General features: G+C 46.4%; 1 protein-coding gene across 1 annotated transcript in view; it reads left to right on the top strand.

Moving 5' to 3' along the window:
• Window positions 1-5162: 5162 nt before the first annotated feature.
• LOC309374819 (protocadherin gamma-C5-like) overlaps window positions 5163-18909 on the top strand; it is a 49104-nt gene continuing 35357 nt past the window's right edge. Inside the window, exons 1-2 of the mRNA XM_081919998.1 lie at window positions 5163-7807; window positions 15514-18132. Of these exons, the coding sequence (XP_081776124.1) occupies window positions 5363-7807; window positions 15514-18132 (5064 nt within the window). The 5' untranslated portion in view covers window positions 5163-5362. The remainder of the gene's footprint in view (window positions 7808-15513; window positions 18133-18909) is intronic.

The following is an 18909-nucleotide window of genomic DNA, read 5'->3' as shown; positions in this document are numbered from 1 at the left end:
TGGCATTAAGGCTGCTAACCCAAACTGCAGTGCCAGCTGCCAACAAAGGCCTTTTAGAACAAATATATATGGGGCACTCATGAAGGTGGCATGTGGACTTCCTTGGTAAGGGGTTCAATAGTATAGGTGCCCCACAGTGGTGCTTTAAAGAAAAGACCTAGCATTTATCTTGCAAGCAAACAGTGCCTAGGGCAACTGAGACAGAACTGAAGGGCCTCATTCCTTTTCAGGTGACAAGCCACATAGTTCTGCTGTGGCTTTAAGGCTAGGCCTGCATAGAACTCACTGCAGTGGTGATGGGAATCAGATGCTTAGCGTTTGCTCGCAGTGTGATAGGAGTGTGACTGGTTCTCACCAATAAATTTACTGGCCTAGGTCAGCAGGGGTGGGGTGGGGACATTTGGATCAGGGCCAGTAGCCAAGCTGCCAGAAACCAAAGGGGGGGAAAGCATGCTGTCATAATACAGCAGTTCCAGGAAGGCAAGTTTGAGTAGAGCCATAAGGCCACAATAAAGATTTTTAGGTCTTGCTCCCATTCTGTAGCACTGATCCAAACAAGGAAAAGCAAAGTGTATGGGGAGATCCAATCACAGATCTCCCATTGAATGCTCAGTTTGGCTAGTCATATGCTATCACTATTGCTTGCTAATTTTTTCCATTGTTGTTGACCTTCAATTCAGAATCAACAGGCTGGGATACAAAGAAGCACATCCGCTGCAAAAAGTCTTATCTAGTGGCCTTGTGGGGGGAAAGTAACATTTTTGGCTTGTCATGGAACTTGGATAGCTGAGCTGTTAGCATTCACATTTCCTCTGTGCTGAATATTTACCCCCTGCTGCACCATTCTGTTCTTTTCACGTGCTTTCTGTGTGCTCTCTGTTGTATTATCCTGGGTGTACATTTCATCATTGTAAGTGTATGCCACCTTGGGGGTTCTTATTTGGGTCAGAAGGTGGACGCTTTTTTGTTTGTTGTTTAAAGCAGAAGAAGAGAGTGAGAGAATGTTTTAAAAGGGAGAAGATGTGAAAATAACAGTCATTCTGGTACTGTCCAGTGTGGTGTGGAATGCCCACAGACACACGCTCTTTTACACCATTAACATGGTGCAGCCTCAGTTGATTTTCAGACTTTATATCTTTGAACTGTCCATCCTTCGGTGTGCCTTATGAAATTGCTGCACTTCAAATAATCTGTCTTTCAGCTCCATTTTCTGCGCTATTAATGTTTATGAAGAAGCATCTCCATTCCTGTATTTAGCATTGGCATTAACGCCCATGCCATTTTCTGGCCATTTAATTTTGTTCTTTAGAAGCTAGGCCTTTGGTGGGAAATTCTGTTAAAGTGGGATTTGGAAGAGTATCGCATTAAGCAAGTACAAACTTGCTTTCTTTGAGGCTATAAAAAGCATCCCTGAACAGACATTTCATCTGACCAAAGTCCAACTTTCCTGGTTTTCCTGCTGGTGGATAGGAAGAAATATGGGGTCTTTGGTACTTTTTATATGGAAGGTCCTCCATTCCTATTCCTCCCACTGCCAGCTAAAGAGATTATTGTGGCTCCTGCTTTGCAGGGGGTTGGACTAGATGACCATTTGGGTCCCTTCCAGCTCTACAATTCTTTGATTCTATGATTCTATGAAAGATGTCCTCCCGAGGTCTTAGATTTGCCTTTTGGAGTAGTCAATGATGGGCTAATGGTCTGATACACTGTCAGCTAGTTTTACATATTCCAGCAATTGTTTAACTGATAGGCTACTGTTGCATAATGGAAACAGCTACCTGTGATCATAAATGGGATGTGTAAAATGTTTCCAATACCAGCTGCTAAGAACTCCCATTGGCAGGGAAGCAGGATAGGTAGGTGATCAGTTGCCTTGAGCGCTGGCCAGTTGAACAGGGTGGGTAGAGATGCAGGAGTGAGCAGGTAGGAGCAAGCAGGGGCAAGAGCAATGCTTCAAGACTGTTGCTCAACCCCTTGAAGGGTAAATCTATGATTTAGCTGCAGCTGAAGAAGGGAAGGGCTCAGCTTAAGCACTGCTCCATCCTAGAAATTGTTGGTAAACATTATACATCAGTGTACAGTGGTACCTCGGGTTACAGACGCTTCAGGTTACAGCCTCCGCTAACCCAGAAATAGTGCTTCAGGTTAAGAACTTTGCTTCAGGATGATAACATAAATCGTGCTCCTGGGGCACGACAGCAGCAGGAGGCCCCATTAGCTAAAGTGGTGCTTCAGGTTAAGAACAGTTTCAGGTTAAGAACGGACCTCCAGAACGAATTAAGTTCTTAACCCGAGGTACCACTGTACCTCCCAACACTGTTTAATGGTTTGCATTATATAACACAAAATTTGCATCTTTTTTACTTCAGGTTATTTCATCTGGAATAACTACTATTCCTGTCCCATAGTCACAAACCTAGACTGAAGCTACTTGTTCTATCAGCAACACAGAGAAAGAAAAGGAAGTATCCTGAGACTTGGCTGTTCTGATCCCCCTTGTCTGAGAAGGACGGCTCTGTGACTACTTGCAGTCTCTAGCTGCTGCAGCTTGGCTGCCCCAGTCTTCACAGTGTCCAAACTCAGAGCAGAAATGTGCAAGTGGTTGCTCATATCAGAAGTAGCCTCCTCTTCCTCTCATTATCTCCCCTGCATTCTGTGGGATGGTGCAATGCTGGAGATTGGAGCCAATCCTCCCCACTGTGCCATCTAGATCAAGAGGAAGGGTATGCAAGCACCAGAGGGGGCCCATCTCATTTTGCCCCTACATATGTGCCACCTGCTGCCCCCACCCAAGGCTCACTTATGGGGTCGTGTAGCTGTGGCTTCTGGGTTCCAGCCAGGGGTGGACTTTGATAATATGGTGCCCTGAGCAAGTACAAAATTTTGTGTGTGTCTCCCCACCCCACACCCAAGAAAAAAATATTTCTTATCTTCACAATAATTCCTTTTTGTATTTTTTACTTATCTTCTTAGTAGGAACCCATATAAATAAATGTATTATTATTATTATTATTATTATTATTATTATTATTATATTATTATTATTATTATTATTATTATTATTATTATTATTATTATTATTATTATTATTTTGCTCAGAGCCCTGTATAGGAGAACTGCTTGCACTCCCCTAATCTGGCACTGTTCTAGTGAGAAGGCCTCCGGAGGCCTCTGTGGGCTCTTGCGATACCTCACTGGAACTTGGAAGACACTGCCGCCACTTCTCCTCACTACTCTGGTGGCAACGGGGGGGGGGGCATCTCTGCAGGGATTCCACCACCTGAGGTGACTTCTTCAGACTGTCTCATGCCCTGGATCCCGCTCATTCTCTTCTAGGGTGGGGCTTGCAGGTGAGCAAACTGAAGCAGCAGTGGCTTCTCCTTGTGATTATTACTGGCCTACAGTGGCGTAGCGTGGGTTGTCAGCACCCGGGGCAAGGCAAGTAATTTGCACCCCCTAACACGTGGATTTGCGCCCCCTAACCGCCAGATGTTGCGCCTGGTGTGGCCGGGCCCCCCTGCACCCCCCACGCTAGGCTACTGCTGGCCTAAACCTTCTTGCCATACTCCTAGGAGAGAGAGAGAGCTAAGCAAGCTTTGGTGCAGGGTAATGGTTGCTTCTGTGCTTTGCCTGCGCTCTCCCTGTGGAGTGAAACCCCACTGCAAAGGCAAGTGAGGGGAGCAGACACTACTTCCCCAGGTCCCCTCACCTTCTGTCTCTCCCCAGTGTAGCAGGGAGCTGAGAGCAAGCAGCAATTGTAAGTTTAGCTTAACATCAGTGATCTGTACTCTGATAACTTCCAGGTTCATAGGAGCCAACTCCTAGGGACTGAGGTCCCTTAGTCTCCCCTAAAATATTTGAGGGGACTGGGCCCCTCAAAGGCATTGTCATTGAAATGGTGTGTGTGTGCCGTGTCTTGTGACTGATTATGCTGTACCAGGTTAGACTACTGTGATACACTCTCTGTGGGGTTGCCTCTCAAATATGGCTTGGAAATTGCTGCGAGTTCAGAATGCAGCTGCTGGAGTTGCAGAATGCAACTGAGGTAGGCTTTTTAGGATAATGTAACAGTGATGCTATATGCCAGCTGCATTGGCTCCCAATTTCTGAGCCCAAGTGCTGGCTTTCACTTTTAAAGCCTTTTCCAGCTTAGGACCCAGGATACTTTCTATGTTGGCCTAAACATTCAGAACTTCAACAGAACAACTTCTGGGGGCAGCCCCACAAACTTAGACAAGGCAGCTGCTCCCCAAAGAAAGGGCCTTCTCAGTGGTGGTGCCTCAGTTGTAAAGTGCAATCTGTAGAGGGGTCCACTTGGTACGTATTTTGTCATCCTTCCAGCGCCAGGTAGACTTTTCCATTTCCCCAGCCCTTTTAGAGCTGATTTTAGCCCTGTGGATTCTTTGCTTGCTTGCATAAGATCGTTGGCTTTTATTACTGTTCTGCTGTATATTGTCTGCATTTTAATCCATGCACACGCACACACAAACTATCCTGGGGGGTTCCGATGAAGGTTCGTATAGAAAGTCCTGTAACAAAATCATAATACAATAACCTGCTATCTTCCTGCTCACCCCTTTCCCTTTGGGCAGCAGATTGGGGAGCAGAGGGAGAGGGGAAGCTTACACCGCCTTGGGGGGCTTGCGGGTTCTCCCTGAACATTGCCGTGCATGGGGAGCACTGGGCTGCCCCACAGAGCCGCCAGGCCGGGAGAGCGTAAGCGAGGGAGCCAGAGGCGGAGGCAGCGGAGGCAGGCGGGCATCTCTCTCCCGATCCCTGGGAAGCGTCCGGGGTCCAGCCCTTCCTCCACGCTCCCCAGCGAGAACAATGAGCCCTTGCTGCCTCCTTGGTCCGCGCTTCCCTTCGCTCCTTCTCGCGGCGGCAGAGCGGGGAGGGCTGTGCAGCCTAGGGGGCAGCCTCCACAAGCCTTTGACCGAGGAACACCCCCGCCCCCCCCCGAAAAAGAAGTCCACCGGCCCCGGCCGGCCCGGCTTGGATGGAGCCGTGCGCCTCGTGCCTCGGAGTCCCGGCGGCGAGCCGGGGAGGCGGAGCGGGAGCGGCCTCTCCTGCAGTTAATGGTCGCGACTCTGCGCGCCGCTGTTGACCCGGCGATGCTGGCGGCGAAGCAGCGCGAAGTGGGACGCCGCCGCCGCCGCCGCCGCGAGTTGAGCGCCAGCAACAGACGGAGCGCAGTCCCGCCGCCGGAGCGCCGCGCCGCCGAGCGATGCCCGACCCCCAAAGTCCGCGCGAGGCGAGCCTGGACCGGGCAGGGTGGCGGCCGCATGGAAGGGACGGCTGAAAACTTTTAGAGGGACCTCCCCGCCGCTCCCGCAGAAAGAAAGAAACTTTGCGAGGCCGGGAGATGAGAGGCGCCGCGGGAAGGAGCCGGCCGAGAGCGCGATGGCTGCCCGTCGTGGGCTTCTGGCTGTGGCTGGGCGTCTCGGAGCGGGCGCTCGCCGCCACGCGCTACGCCATCCCCGAGGAGATGCCCAGGGGCTCTTCGGTGGGCAACGTGGTGGGCGACCTGGGCCTGGATCTCGCCCAGCTGCCCGCGAGGAACCTCCGCGTGGTGTCGGGCGGCGGACGAAAGTACTTCGAGGTGGACCTGGGCAGCGGGAAGTTGCTGGTGAGCGAGCGCATCGACCGCGAGGAACTTTGCGGGGCCCTCTCGCCGTGCGCGCTCAGCCTGGAGGTGGTGGCCGAGAGCCCGCTGGTGCTGTACGGCGTGACCGTGGAGATCCAGGACGTCAACGACAACGACCCGGCTTTCCAGAGCAAGCAGATGAAGCTGGAGATCAGCGAGTCGGTGACCCCCGGGGCGCGTTTCCCCTTGGAGAGCGCGCAGGACCCCGACGTGGGAAGCAACTCTCTGCAGACCTACCAGCTCAGCGCCAACCCGCACTTCGTGCTGGACGTGCAGACGCGAGGCGACGGGACGAAGTATGCGGAGCTGGTGCTGGAGAAAGAGCTGGACCGGGAGCAGCAGCGGGAAGTGCAGCTGGTTCTCACGGCGATGGATGGAGGGACCCCACCCCGATCGGCCAGCTTGCAGGTGCTGGTTGACGTCCTGGATGCAAATGACAACGCCCCTGTCTTCAACCAGTCCATCTACAGAGCCAGCGTGAAAGAAGACACACCCTTGAACACCCTGGTTGTCCAAACCAGAGCCTTCGACCTGGACGAAGGCCCCAATGGGGAGATTGTGTACTCTTTCAGCAGTCACACCCCTGCCAGAATCCGACAGCTCTTTGCCCTAGACTCTGCCACTGGAGAACTGAGGCTGAAGGGGTTGCTGGATTTTGAAGAAGCCAAATTTTATGAGATTTATATCCAGGCAAAAGATAAGGGTTCGAATCCTGGTGTCGCTCATTGCAAAGTGCTGGTAGAGATTGTGGATGTGAACGACAACACCCCAGAAATAACAGTGACGTCGGTGTACAGCCCAATACCAGAAGACGCGGCTCCAGGGACTGTGATTGCGTTGCTGAGTGTCACGGATCAGGACTCTGGTGATAATGGCTTAGTAAATTGCTTTATACCTTCTGGGATCCCTTTTGCCCTCAGCTCTTCCCTTAAAAATTATTATACCTTACAGACCAAAGGACCCTTGGACAGGGAACTTGTCTCTGAGTACAACATCACCATCACAGCTCAGGATGCAGGCACACCTTCACTCATGGCAGAAAAGCAAATACTGGTTAAAGTGTCTGATGTAAATGACAACCCTCCTAAATTTCCACAATCCTCCTATGATGTGTACGTGGAGGAAAACAACCTTCCAGGGACCCTGATCTTTAACATCAGTGCCTCTGACCCAGATCTGAACCGGAATTCCCACCTTTCCTACTCCATCCTGGATAGTCCCATGTCCTCGGGAGACTTGGCGGGCAGGTATTTTTCTATTAATCGGGAAAATGGCAGTATATATGTCCTAGTCCCCTTGGACCATGAGGGCACCATGGAGTTCAGGCTAGTGGTCCAGGTTCGTGATGCCGGCCTCCCGCCTCTCGCCACTAACATCACTGTCAATGTTTTTGTCACGGATCAGAATGACAATGCACCCAGGCTCTTATACCCAAACTCAAACAACAGTTCTTCGCTCTCAGAAGTCATCTCACCCACAGTCAGCCCTGGTTACATGGTCACAAAAATTGTGGCCTGGGATGCAGATTCTGGTTACAATGCCTGGCTCTCGTATTCCTTCCTTCAGGTCACTGACCCAGGGCTGTTCACTGTGGGGCTGCATTCTGGGGAGATAAGTACAGCTCGTTCTCTGCAAGAAGAAGATTCTCGCAAGCAAACATTGCTCATCTTAATAAAAGACAATGGGGAGCCTGCCTTGTCCTCCACAGTGACCCTTGCTGTAGATGTAGCAGAGACATCTAGGGAGACACTGACAGACTTGACTGCTGTCTCCACTACACCCCAAACAAAGAAGCACTTGACTTTCTATTTAATCATTGCTGTCATCTTGATCTCAGTGGCCTTCTTTGTCACCGTGGTTGGGGTGGGGATTTATAAATTTTACAAGTGGAGGCAATCCAAGGATATATTCAAAGCCTCCAGAAGCTCCCTTTATAGAACCCCGGGGCCTTTCAACCACATAGACACTGTGCGGAGTGGATTTACTCCTCCAAACTTCTACCAGCAGGTCCTCACCACGGACTCTCGCCAGAGTGAACTTCTGTACAAAATGCCCTTTGCTCCCAGCCCTATGGGGAGCCGCCAGAGCACTATCACAAGATGTGACCCTGCAATATATAACCAGCTAATAAGCACAAATAAGAGGCTTCTGGTGTCCTCTGAGGTAATGTATGCTTGTTGTCCTTCTCCAGCAAAGTTGGGAAATCCCAGCTCTGAGCTTAAGTTGACTTAAAGGCAGACCACTCAATGTCTTTCTACCCGGAAACAGGGTAGTTCCTGTAGAACACATTCTTTTTCCTGTTTTCTGTCTCCATCTAGTGCTGTGTTATTTAATAGCATGATTAAGAGCCCCGCCTGTTTAACTCTTGTGCATGGGTTGGTTCCTTCCTACATTACATGGCGTTGGGTGGTTTGTTCTTTCTGGTCTGGGTCAGATCAATGTGGTCAGCTGTTGTTGGGTTGCATAGTCATTGCCTCTGAAGAATGATAGCTCTCAGTAAGTTTATGTTTTACGAAAAATCATACGCAAGGAAACAGTAATGCTTTGTAAATAATGGGTTGGATATGTGTTGGGAGGCCTTTTGGCTTGGGTGCTTCTTCAAGACGCTAAAGGGACATCACCTTCAACATTTCCTTGGGGGCCTAGTCTCTGAAGTATATCTGTTTGATATTCATCTATGATGGGGTGGAAATGTAAGACTTATTCCTTTTCCTTATGTGTATGGTGGAATTGAACCAATTCTCTATGTAGCTAAACATGAGTAGGAGTAGGAGTAGCAGAAGAAGAGACATTAGAACAGGGCTCTGATGACTTCTCATTCAGACTAATTTGGTAGGGGGAAATGGCACTTTCTATGGAAGCAATGGCAGCAGCCTTCCAGGGAAGATGCTCTTCTATACGAAAGAGACTTCTGGGAAAGAGCCTGAGCATGGATGCCTTTCAGAAGGAGGCCTACACACAGGACCAGCCACCAGGTGTGCACCCCCAAATTAGTTTACCTGGAGGCCGCAGCAGGTGGAGGCAAGGATGGGCAGCAGCATGGGGGTGGTGAGGAGAGATGGTGCTCCCTTGCCCTGATGCTGAAAAATGCCGTTTTCATTTCCCCTCAGTGCTTCTGGGCCCCAATATAGCACCACTATGTTGAAGTGAGGCCCAGAGGCCCTGGGACCGTTGGAGAAGGTGCCAGCTGTTGCCACCTGGTTTGATGCTTCTGTTCCCAATGAAGGGCCCTATGCTTTTTATTTTAAGAAATCAAGGTGGTTGCGGATATTGCTCTGGGGCCTCTGCTTGTCAGAGGACCCAGACTTTGAGTTTTCATTTTAAAAATGTAAGAGCCTAGCCCTTCTAGAAATGAAGTTATCAAGCAAAATGTGTGAGTACCCTTCTAAGTGAGTGAGCCAGCCCAGCTATCCCCCCCCCCTTTCAGTGTTTTTAGCAAATGAGTGACGTCAGAGCTGTGGTTGATGAGTAAGTTGTTTGGACACAAGGCTATAGAATAACTGGTGTCTTAAAGAGCTGCCATTTCCCTCTTCCATCCAGTGCACTTTTCTGCCCTGCAGTCCTTGGAATTTCTGTTATTTAGCCAATCTGTTCTTTCTACAAAACAGGATGCATCTTTCCTGTGGTGAGTTGTCTAAGATCAGGTACTCACTATAAGTTATTTTCTGTAAATATTATTACACAATAAGTGTGGCTAGATGTTAAAGAATACCCCACCCTATAGCAAGTGCAAAATGTGAAAAGTTTGCAAAGAGGCTTGGGCATTCTGTCATACGAACATTTCTCCAATGAAAATAGGGACGTCCCATTCCATAATGATAATTTTACTATTTACCATATTTTTTGCTCTATAAGACTCACTTTTTCCCTCCTAAAAAGTAAGGGAAAATGTGTGTGTGTCTTATGGAGCGAATGCAGGCTGCGCAGCTATCCCAGAAGCCAGAACAGCAAGAGGGATTGCTGCTTTTACTGCGCAGAGATCCCTCTTGCTGTTCTGGCTTCTGAGATTCAAAATATTTTGTTTCTTGTTTTCCTCCCCAAAAAACTAGGTGCATCTTGTGGTCTGGTGCATCTTATAGAGCGAAAAATACGGTATATCCACACATCTTACTGAGTTGCCCCAGCCACTCTGGGCAGCTTCCAACATATATAAAAAACTTCCCTTCCCTATACAGGATTGCCTTCTGATGGCTTGCAGGCTGCATAAAATTGAGGGGGCCCAGTCCCCTGCTTAATTGGAGGGGCTCAGCTCCCCCCCCCATGTTGTCCCTGATCAGGTGGGAGATAGTAGAGATAATGTGTTCCCTGTTGGATGTCCAGTAAAACATAGGCAGCCCCATCATAGAGTTCATATCAAAAGTCAATAAGTGAAAAGATAATGCAATATGTTATTGTATGAAAGTGAATATTAATTGGAGATTTTGCCTGCAATCCAGAAAAGCTACTGTGTAGAGAGGAGAAGGAGGAGTAATAACAACAACAATAGCCAGGTTCTTTCTCACAATGCCTACAAAGCACACCGGTCAACACCTACATAGGTAAGCTTTTTCCTGACTCTTCCACCAGCTGCACAAAGCTATTGTGCTTTGGGGTTTCTTAGTCTCAAGGTTTTACCTAAAGTTTCAGGCTTCAGCTTTCTTTTGGGAATCACAAGTGGCAGGCTACTTTCAGCTTGACTTAAATGTTGTTGTCTTGCACCCCATCCCCATTCTGTCCAATAGTCTTTCCCCCTAAAATACCAGGCATAGGCAAACTGCCCAGGAGGCATCAAATTCCCTTCCTTCCCAGGCTCCTCTCATATTCTGATCACTGATAACATTAGGTAGCACTCGTGTGACACTCATTTTATCTTGTTATTGTGTAACAGCAGAAGGCTGGCAGTGAATATGTTAATTGCTGGGATTGTATGTACATGCTAGTTTCCTTTGAAATATTCATGAACATTTTAACTCTGAAGAGAGCACGTTGTGTGTCTTGTTTCTAAGATTTCCTCACAGAGGCCCAGTTCTCACCAAGATGGTTAATCTGTTTCTAGGCTGTACCATTTCAGATTGCAGATGAAACCCACATTTTTGAATGTTCCTGCGTACAAAGAATTCAGAGCTCTGTCAAAGCTAGGAAGGAAGAAGGATCCTAACCGTGGGGTGGCTGGCATGGAGGAGCATACAGCCATCTTGAGTCCCCACCTGCAGTCTGAAGTGGTACAGCCCAGACTCAGGTGTACAACCTCATTGAGAACTGAGCCAGAAGCACAATTCCTATAATTCCTATAAAATTCCTTGGGAATGATTGCTGCACCAGTTTGAATCTGCAGTGTAGATACATGCTCAGGGTGCATTCTGCTACACAATTAGATGCTATAGGCAGGAAGTTGTTTTAGGGTACAGCGATAAACTGCAGCTTTATGTGGAGAGGGCGCTGGAAGAAGGACCAGGAAGCCCAGAGATTGCAAGGGTGAAGCAGAGGTTGCCAGAAAGAGTCTGGCTCCAGGCCAGTTTCACCCCTGATAGTTTGTGAATAGCTTTCGGAGCCATCATTTCAGTGAACTGGTTTTGAGACTTTGTACCTGGTTAATTTGGCATTTAGTATTTGGCATCTGATATCCGAACATGTTTTAGAGCAATGTGGTATCTAACCTTTCAGCTGTGTGGGAAATATATGTACACATTCATAACAGTAATTGATATTTTGTATGTAGCTTGCTTTTATTTTATACCTTGAGATTTAAATTGTGCAACTTTTAATTAATTCATCATAGGTTTTTAATATGCTATATTCTGCTTGGTTTGGTTTGTGAGCCACCCAGAAAACTGCTAGAAGGCAGCCTTATAAATGTAATAATGATGATGATGATGTTAATTCATTGATAACTGATTAGTGATTTCATCTGTACTTTTAATTTGTTGTTGAGATTTAAATTATTATTGTTTATTATTACTATTCTGATGCCAAAAGGGTTGCATTGCTGTTATCAATTCATAATTAGGCTTTCTTAACTGCCATACATGTTGCTTTGCTTGAAATGGTTGACATGTGAACCCTGAGATCCTTGGAAATTGTTTTAGCTACGTTTTCCTACCCAAAATTACATAGTCTGGGAGATTGTTAAGAAAATGACTATGATCAGAAAAACAGGGCGGGCAACAGAGACAGCGGAAGAGAGGTGTGTTTGTGTGTCCGTGTGTGTCCTGTCAATAGGCATCAGCAATTCCAGCACAATATGATGATCCTAAGCTGATGTACTCTTAAAGCTGCACCAGATCCCACACTTAATCTGTACAGGCAGAACCATTAGTTTCTTTAGTGTTTTAACAAAAGTTAGAGGCTTTTCATTAGTAGGCCATCTGGCTCTAAAATATGCAAAACCAGGGCAGACTCTCACCAAATATAATCAGGGCTCCTTCACGTATTACTGAAACAATGTGAACATTTAGTGTGTCCATTACATTTTCAGTTGAGGAGGCTGTACTTATTAAAATCATATGTGCTTGAAAATATGTTGCAAGGGGCCAGAACCTGCTGCGCTTTGTGCACTGAAATAAATGCAAGCGACAGCTTCATATGCTGTGGGGTTTATTGCCAAACACACTGGTCTTCTAGTTTGTAAGAAGTATCCCTAAATTATAGGACGCTGAGATTAGAAAGAAGAAATCTCACTTTGAAAATTAAGATGAGCATATATGCAGCCAAAGCAACACAGGAGAATCCAAGATCAGAAACTTTATCATCTAATCTAGAGCAATGCAAGAAAGTAACCATATTTATTTTTCTGTAAAGATAATGGAAGACAAAGAGTGGAAAGAGCTGGCTAACACCACGCTGTCTAGCCATCTGCCACTGGATGAGATTTGACAGCAATAAACATACACAATCCCTGCCCAGAGACCCCACTCAAGATCTTATGGTGCCTTTCACAAATGAGTTTAGTGTAGGGGGATGAGTGAATGTAATGAAACTTACTGTATGTTGACCCCTAACATTTAAAATTTCCCTCTTGCTTGCTTGTCTACAATCTTGAACCTAGAAAATAGTCATTGACTGTCCAAAAAGTCTAAAGCAATCTAACTCAATCACATTTCAGATTTTGAAGTGAGATATCAGTCTCCCCACTCCTCTCAAATCCTAATTACAAGGTCTCCCATTTCCATTGTTGAAATGTTTTCCTGTGCACCAAATATTTATTGTGATTTCATTAAAGTTAAATGGCACAAGTGTGCATTAGGAACTGATTTGAATTGCTTCTCATCAAATACTGTTTCCTGTGAAGTTTAGCACAGTGTCATGTAGTTATGTGTGTTAAGTTCACATGTGTTAGTTAAACCAAGCCAAGTGGCTTTGCATCTTTCAAAGCCACTTAGCTTGGTATGCAGCGTTCGTAGCTCTGTGAACCAAGACTGTGTATAACTAGTTAGAAATATTTGTACAGTATGTGTGCTATTTGTGACTAAATGGATTCTGAAAATAAATAGGATTGCAAAGTTGAAAGTTATGTGCAGGTGAATTCAAGATAAGCAAGAGTGTATAAAGACATTGGTATTATCAAGATAAGAACATTCATTATAAAGAATAGTATCCTTAAGTTTTTTTAATGTGTATCCTCAGGCATTAGAAAAGGCAGAATCAGTAAGTCAAGGAATGTATTTGATATTGTGATTTTTTGGTGTTGTAATATACAAATACAAACTCTTGAGCTGAAGAAAATTGTTCTTGATGTAGCCTGAGTCCAGAATCTCAAGGTGCTTCCACCCTGCAAGAGTTTTGTGGATGCTGCTAATTGTTCTGTGCTCTCTGCCCAGGCACTGTGCCAATCCCTGACCATCACTAGTCCAAGTGGACTAGAAGGGTGAGTTTAGGTTACATAGAAATCATAGCAAAGAACGGGAAATTGCATCCCCAAACAACTGCTATATAATAGTTGATTAGTGAGATGATAACTGTGGAAATAGATTTTTACTGCTTTGAAAGGAACCTGTAAACTGTGAGTCCCTGTGTACATGTGAGTCAAGCTCCTTCATGGAGTCAAGATGGATGTAAAAAGATCCATGGAAATGTATCAGGCAGAAGTGGGAAATGCAGGTGTTGATGATTCCTACCCTCTCCAGGGCCTGTGACACAGAGAGATATTTAGAATCAGAGAAATTAACATTCCTTGGTTAGTAGAACAAGCAGCAGTTCCGTCATCACTTACTTGTTAAGACTTTCTTGTCTGTTGATGTGAAGAGATCTGAACTTGCTTCTTTGAAAAACATTGACCGGGAATTAAGGCAGTTGAGCATTGCTTGGTCCTGAAGGCTCTATATTGGAGCAACACCTTACTTAGTATGGCAATTCCGTATATAGGGGGACTCCACCCAATGCAGCATTATGTGACTATTGGGAAGTCACAGCTGTGGTGAAAAGGAGGCTTGCCTATAAAATAGAAGCTATAAGTTTAATGTTAAAATGAGGTGGACGTCTTTGCCATGGAATATATGGTGGTGCACATTTTTTATGTCCCCAAATACCCAAAAGATTGTACCTTGGTCAAAACAAACTTTGTCCATGCCAGAGAGCATGTCTCTGCACATAGCAAGCAGCTCACTCCAGAGGCAGTGGAGCAGCAGTGATTGCCAGTATTCTCAGATGCCTGCGTTTAAAGCCATGGGCCGTGTTTCAAAACCAGGTTTTAGTCACAAATACTCCTCTGGACAGTGAAGACCAATCTAGCTAACAGAATAACAAATGCAATACGAACAACCTGTGATCATTGCCCTATATTATCTGCACAGTACTCCTGGAGAAGAACCATCACCGTAAATACATTCTGTCTGTTTCATTTCTACTGTGAAATCTCACACACGGGAGGTGCCCAGCTTCTCATCCACACATGATGCCACTAGGAGCAAATCCAGGTGCTTCTAATGCACATAAGACAGAGGACACCACTTTTTCAACAGCAGTGTGCCTCATCTACCTCTTCACTGAAGTCCACCATGACAACATTCAGAAGGCATTGTCTACCTTTAGGGGAGAGAAAGTACTTCTATTCATAGATTTCTTTCATCTTTTCCAGGAAGTCCATGAATCTCATTGACCTGACCCCTTCCCTAACTATTATGTTGTCTCCACTATGGAAGCTGTTTGTTGGGAACCTCAGGGACCAGGTTCTTGCTCATAAAACTCTTTTTAACCTTGCTCCTCCTAACCTTTGACTCCAGAGGCTTAAAAAATTCCTTTGTGATGTCATGGTTTATTCTGTTTTGTGCACTGGCTGCAAAACTCCTGAAATTTAGGAAAGGAAATATGGAGAGACTCTTAGTATACTCCATTTGGAGAACAAAGGCCATAGTGGGAATGAGCTTTGAAGAGCTCTCCTGCATCGGTTATTGAATGCCATTCATTTAAAGGAAATTCAGGCAGACAATCAATGGGTCTTTTAACGTGATCTTATATCCAGCAAATGGCAGTATATCACTTAATTGTGCAGCCACTGGTGTTTGTTGCATTCTGTTTTTTAAAAAATCTGCAAAATCTGCAGTTTGCTGGTTTAGCTTATAACCCCAACCATTCCAAACAAAGAGTGTTCATTATTGAATTTAAATGCTTGTGACATTCATTAATGAATTCAAAAGCTTGTAATGACATAGGATTTATTGTTCATATAATTATCTTGGGAAATCCAGTCACTGACAGCTGGCGAATGGGCTCCCAGCTCTTCTTCAACATTTGCACTGGCGCTTTAAGACCTCCCCCACACCATTGCTGGAGCTGGGGAGGGGGAGAATGGGTGGTCCATTGCAAACAGCCAGGCGCGTCCTTGATTCCAGGAGCCCTGTATCTGCTTTGATGGACAACAAAGCTCCTCCCCTCTTGATTCCGATACGGACTAGGCACCGCCGCTGTTTTCTGTGGAAGAAAAACAGAGAAAAGATGCAGATGGTGCGCCGCTTTCTCATCCCTTGCGCGATCTAACCCGGGATTCTGTGTTGTTTCCTTGGCTGTGCTGGAATCAGAGAGGACAGAAGTCCAGCAAAGGAAGAGGAAATTTTGGCGACATTATGCTGTCTCTGGAAGAAAGACTACTCCTGCCATGGCAAGTAAGAGCTTTGCTTTTGGTTTCTGTCTCTCTCCAGTGTGCTGGAGAGATGACCCAGCTCCGTTATTCAATTCCTGAGGAGTTAGCTCCTGGGGCCTTTGTTGGGGATGTGGCTAAAGACTTGGGTCTAGATGCTGCCCGGGTGGTCTCCCGACAGCTGCAGATCATGGCTGGCTCTGCTGAAAAGTACTTCGAAGCCAAGGTGCCAAATGGTGTCTTGGTCGTGAAAGAACGGCTGGACCGAGAGCAGCTTTGTGGGCCCAGCTTACACTGCCTGCTCTATCTGGAGCTCCTACTTGCAAACCCAACAGCCTCCCATCGTGTGGAAGTTGAGCTCTTGGATGTGAATGACAACGACCCAGTTTTTCTTACCAGTCTCACCCATTTGGAGATAGCAGAGTCTGCAATGCCGGGGGCCCGCTTCCCCCTGGAAAGTGCTGAAGATTTGGACATTGGCATGAATTCAGTCAGCACCTACCAGCTGAGTCCACGTGGACAATTCAGCCTCAGTGTTAAGTCACATAAAGGCGGCAGCAAACCTGAGCTGGTGTTAGAGAAGGCGCTGGATAGAGAACAGCAGCAGCGCTACCCCCTGGTGATTACAGCCCTGGATGGAGGAGTTCCTGCCAAATCCGGGACAGCAAAGATCCTCGTGTCAGTCGTAGATGCCAATGACAATCCACCTGTCTTTAACCAGTCGGTGTACAAAGTTAGCCTACTAGAAAATGCCCCAGTGGGGGCCCTTGTGATACATTTACAAGCTACAGACAATGATGAGGGGGCAAATGGGAAAGTTTCCTACTCCTTCAGCAGCCACACTCCACAGAAAATCCGGAAAATGTTCAGCCTTAATGAGGAGACTGGGGAGATAAGAGTCCTGGGAAGTGTGGATTATGAAGATGACACATTGTATGAAATTGATGTGAGGGCCAAAGACCGAGGGTCACCTTCCATGGATGCACACTGCAACATCTTAGTGGAGGTAGTGGATGTGAATGACAATGAGCCTATCATTAGGTTCACTTCCCTCACCACCACCATACCAGAAGATGCTCCCCCAGGTACCACAGCAGGGCTCCTCAGAGTCAGCGATGCAGATTCTGGGGAAAATGGAGAAGTACAGCTTCATCTCCCTGCAGATGTCCCCTTCCAGATTGTACCTTCCTTTAAGAACCACTACTCTTTGATCACCAGTGGCCCCCTAGATCGGGAGGAAATCTCACAGTACAAAGTTATGATCACAGCTACGGATTCTGGTTCTCCACCTCTCTCCAGTCAAAGAAACTTCCTTGTAAATATATCTGACCTGAACGATAACCCACCCCACTTCTCACAGCCTGCATATGAGACCCTCGTAACTGAGAACAATGCTCTGGGGCTGCCAATCATTTCTATATCTGCCTTTGACCCTGATCTGGGGCAGAACTCACACCTGTCTTATTCGTTAGTGGAGCATATCATAAATGGAATGCCCATTTCCTCCTATGTCTATGTTATGGAGAACGGTACTGTCTACAGTGGCTGCTCATTTGACTATGAGCAAACCCAGCAACTGGTTTTCCAGATTCAAGCTAAGGATAATGGTTCTCCTCCACTCTGTGCCAACGTGACTGTCTCCATCTTCATCATAGACCAGAATGATAATGCTCCTCTCGTTGTATACCCTGTAACCAAGAAGGGGGTCCTAGCCCAGCAGCCAGTCCCTTTTTCTGCACAAGGAGGTTACCTGGTAACCAAAGTCACAGCTGTGGATGCAGACTCTGGGCAGAATGCATGGGTTTCTTATAAGTTGCAGCAAGCCACAGACCCAAGCCTTTTCCAAGTCTCGGCGTTCACAGGAGAGATCCGAACCGTCCGAGCCCTCCTGGAACAAGACGCCCCTTCCCAAGAGTTGGTTGTTGAGATCTTGGACAATGGGAAGCCACCTCTGTCTGCCACAGCCACTCTGATTCTTAATCTAGAGCATGAGCATGAGTTGGGCACAGCAGACCTCAGAGAGTCCAGCATGGAACAAGAAGGGTTATCTCACCTGACCTTGCAACTCATTATTGCTCTAATCACAATCTCAGGACTTTCTGCTCTAGCCTTTGTGTTTTTAGCTATGAAGTGTCTTAAAAGATTGAAAGGAAGACACTCAGATGTGGGTTGGACCAGCGACCTGAAGGGTAGGAACTCTATTCCTGTGGGAGGACACTTTGACACGTTCTCAGTACGCTTGAGCCAGGAGGAAAAAATGGAATTCCCTACAGCCTTCATTGGGGGAGATGTTGTTTCTCCTTTTACCCTCCTAAGGCCTGGCCAGACCCACTTTTCAGAAGGGAGGAATTTCAGGATAGCTACACCAGTCACTCAGCAGGATATCAACAGCACAGGCACACTTCTGGCCTACAGCCTTTCCCAAGAGCCAAACGAGGTGAGGCATGAAATACTGTTCTATAACTATGTCATGTAGCACCCTGTGATTCTGTAACAATCTCCAGAGATAAGGTCACAGATGCAATGGCAATGTCAGGCAGCCTTTGTGTTAAGGTGGTCAGTTTGTAAATTAAAAAGCATTTTGTTGGATTTGAGATTCTTCAAGGAGATAGGCTATTTTAGAAGAAGCTTGGGAAGATTAGCAGTTGTTCACCCTGTGGATATTTGGCAAGAAGTAATGCTTTTAAACTACTGGTACTTAGATTTAGGTTAACAAGCAGCAAAAAGTTTCTAACCGAAAAATAAATCCAGCAGTTAAATGATTTTCCAGCGGAGGTTGTCAAATATTTGTTTTTCTGGTGTTTTTGAAAGCTTGGTGGAAAAGGGGGAAAGAAAAAGTGCTAAGGATCATAAGTCGGGAGTGCATCAAGAATGAGGCACCCCATCTTAAGAAAAATGGTCCACTCACTGAGTCCATCACAGTTCTGTGAATCTGTACTTGGGTGTCGCATTATTGGAAAGTGCCTTAACACCACAGCTTAAAAACTACTTGGTATGTGGGTCTCTGACATTCAAAGCCACACCATGGTCTTTGGGTTACAATGGTTCTACTTAGAAATACTGCTGCATTGATTGTGGTGTTCTAATTTTGGAAAGGCCAATGAATAGAGCTGGGAGGCCTTAAGCAATTTTGAAGATTGTGCATTCTTCACTGTGTGGTGGAGGTTCCCATGTCTGCATTTGAAAATGAACATTCTGAAAGGGTCTGTTTTGC

This window comes from Podarcis melisellensis (assembly GCF_964234715.1).
Source record: "Podarcis melisellensis genome assembly, chromosome: 7".
Lineage (NCBI taxonomy): Eukaryota > Metazoa > Chordata > Lepidosauria > Squamata > Lacertidae > Podarcis > Podarcis melisellensis.
Note: the sequence above shows the minus strand (reverse complement) of the source record. Positions and strands in the feature narration are given on the sequence as shown.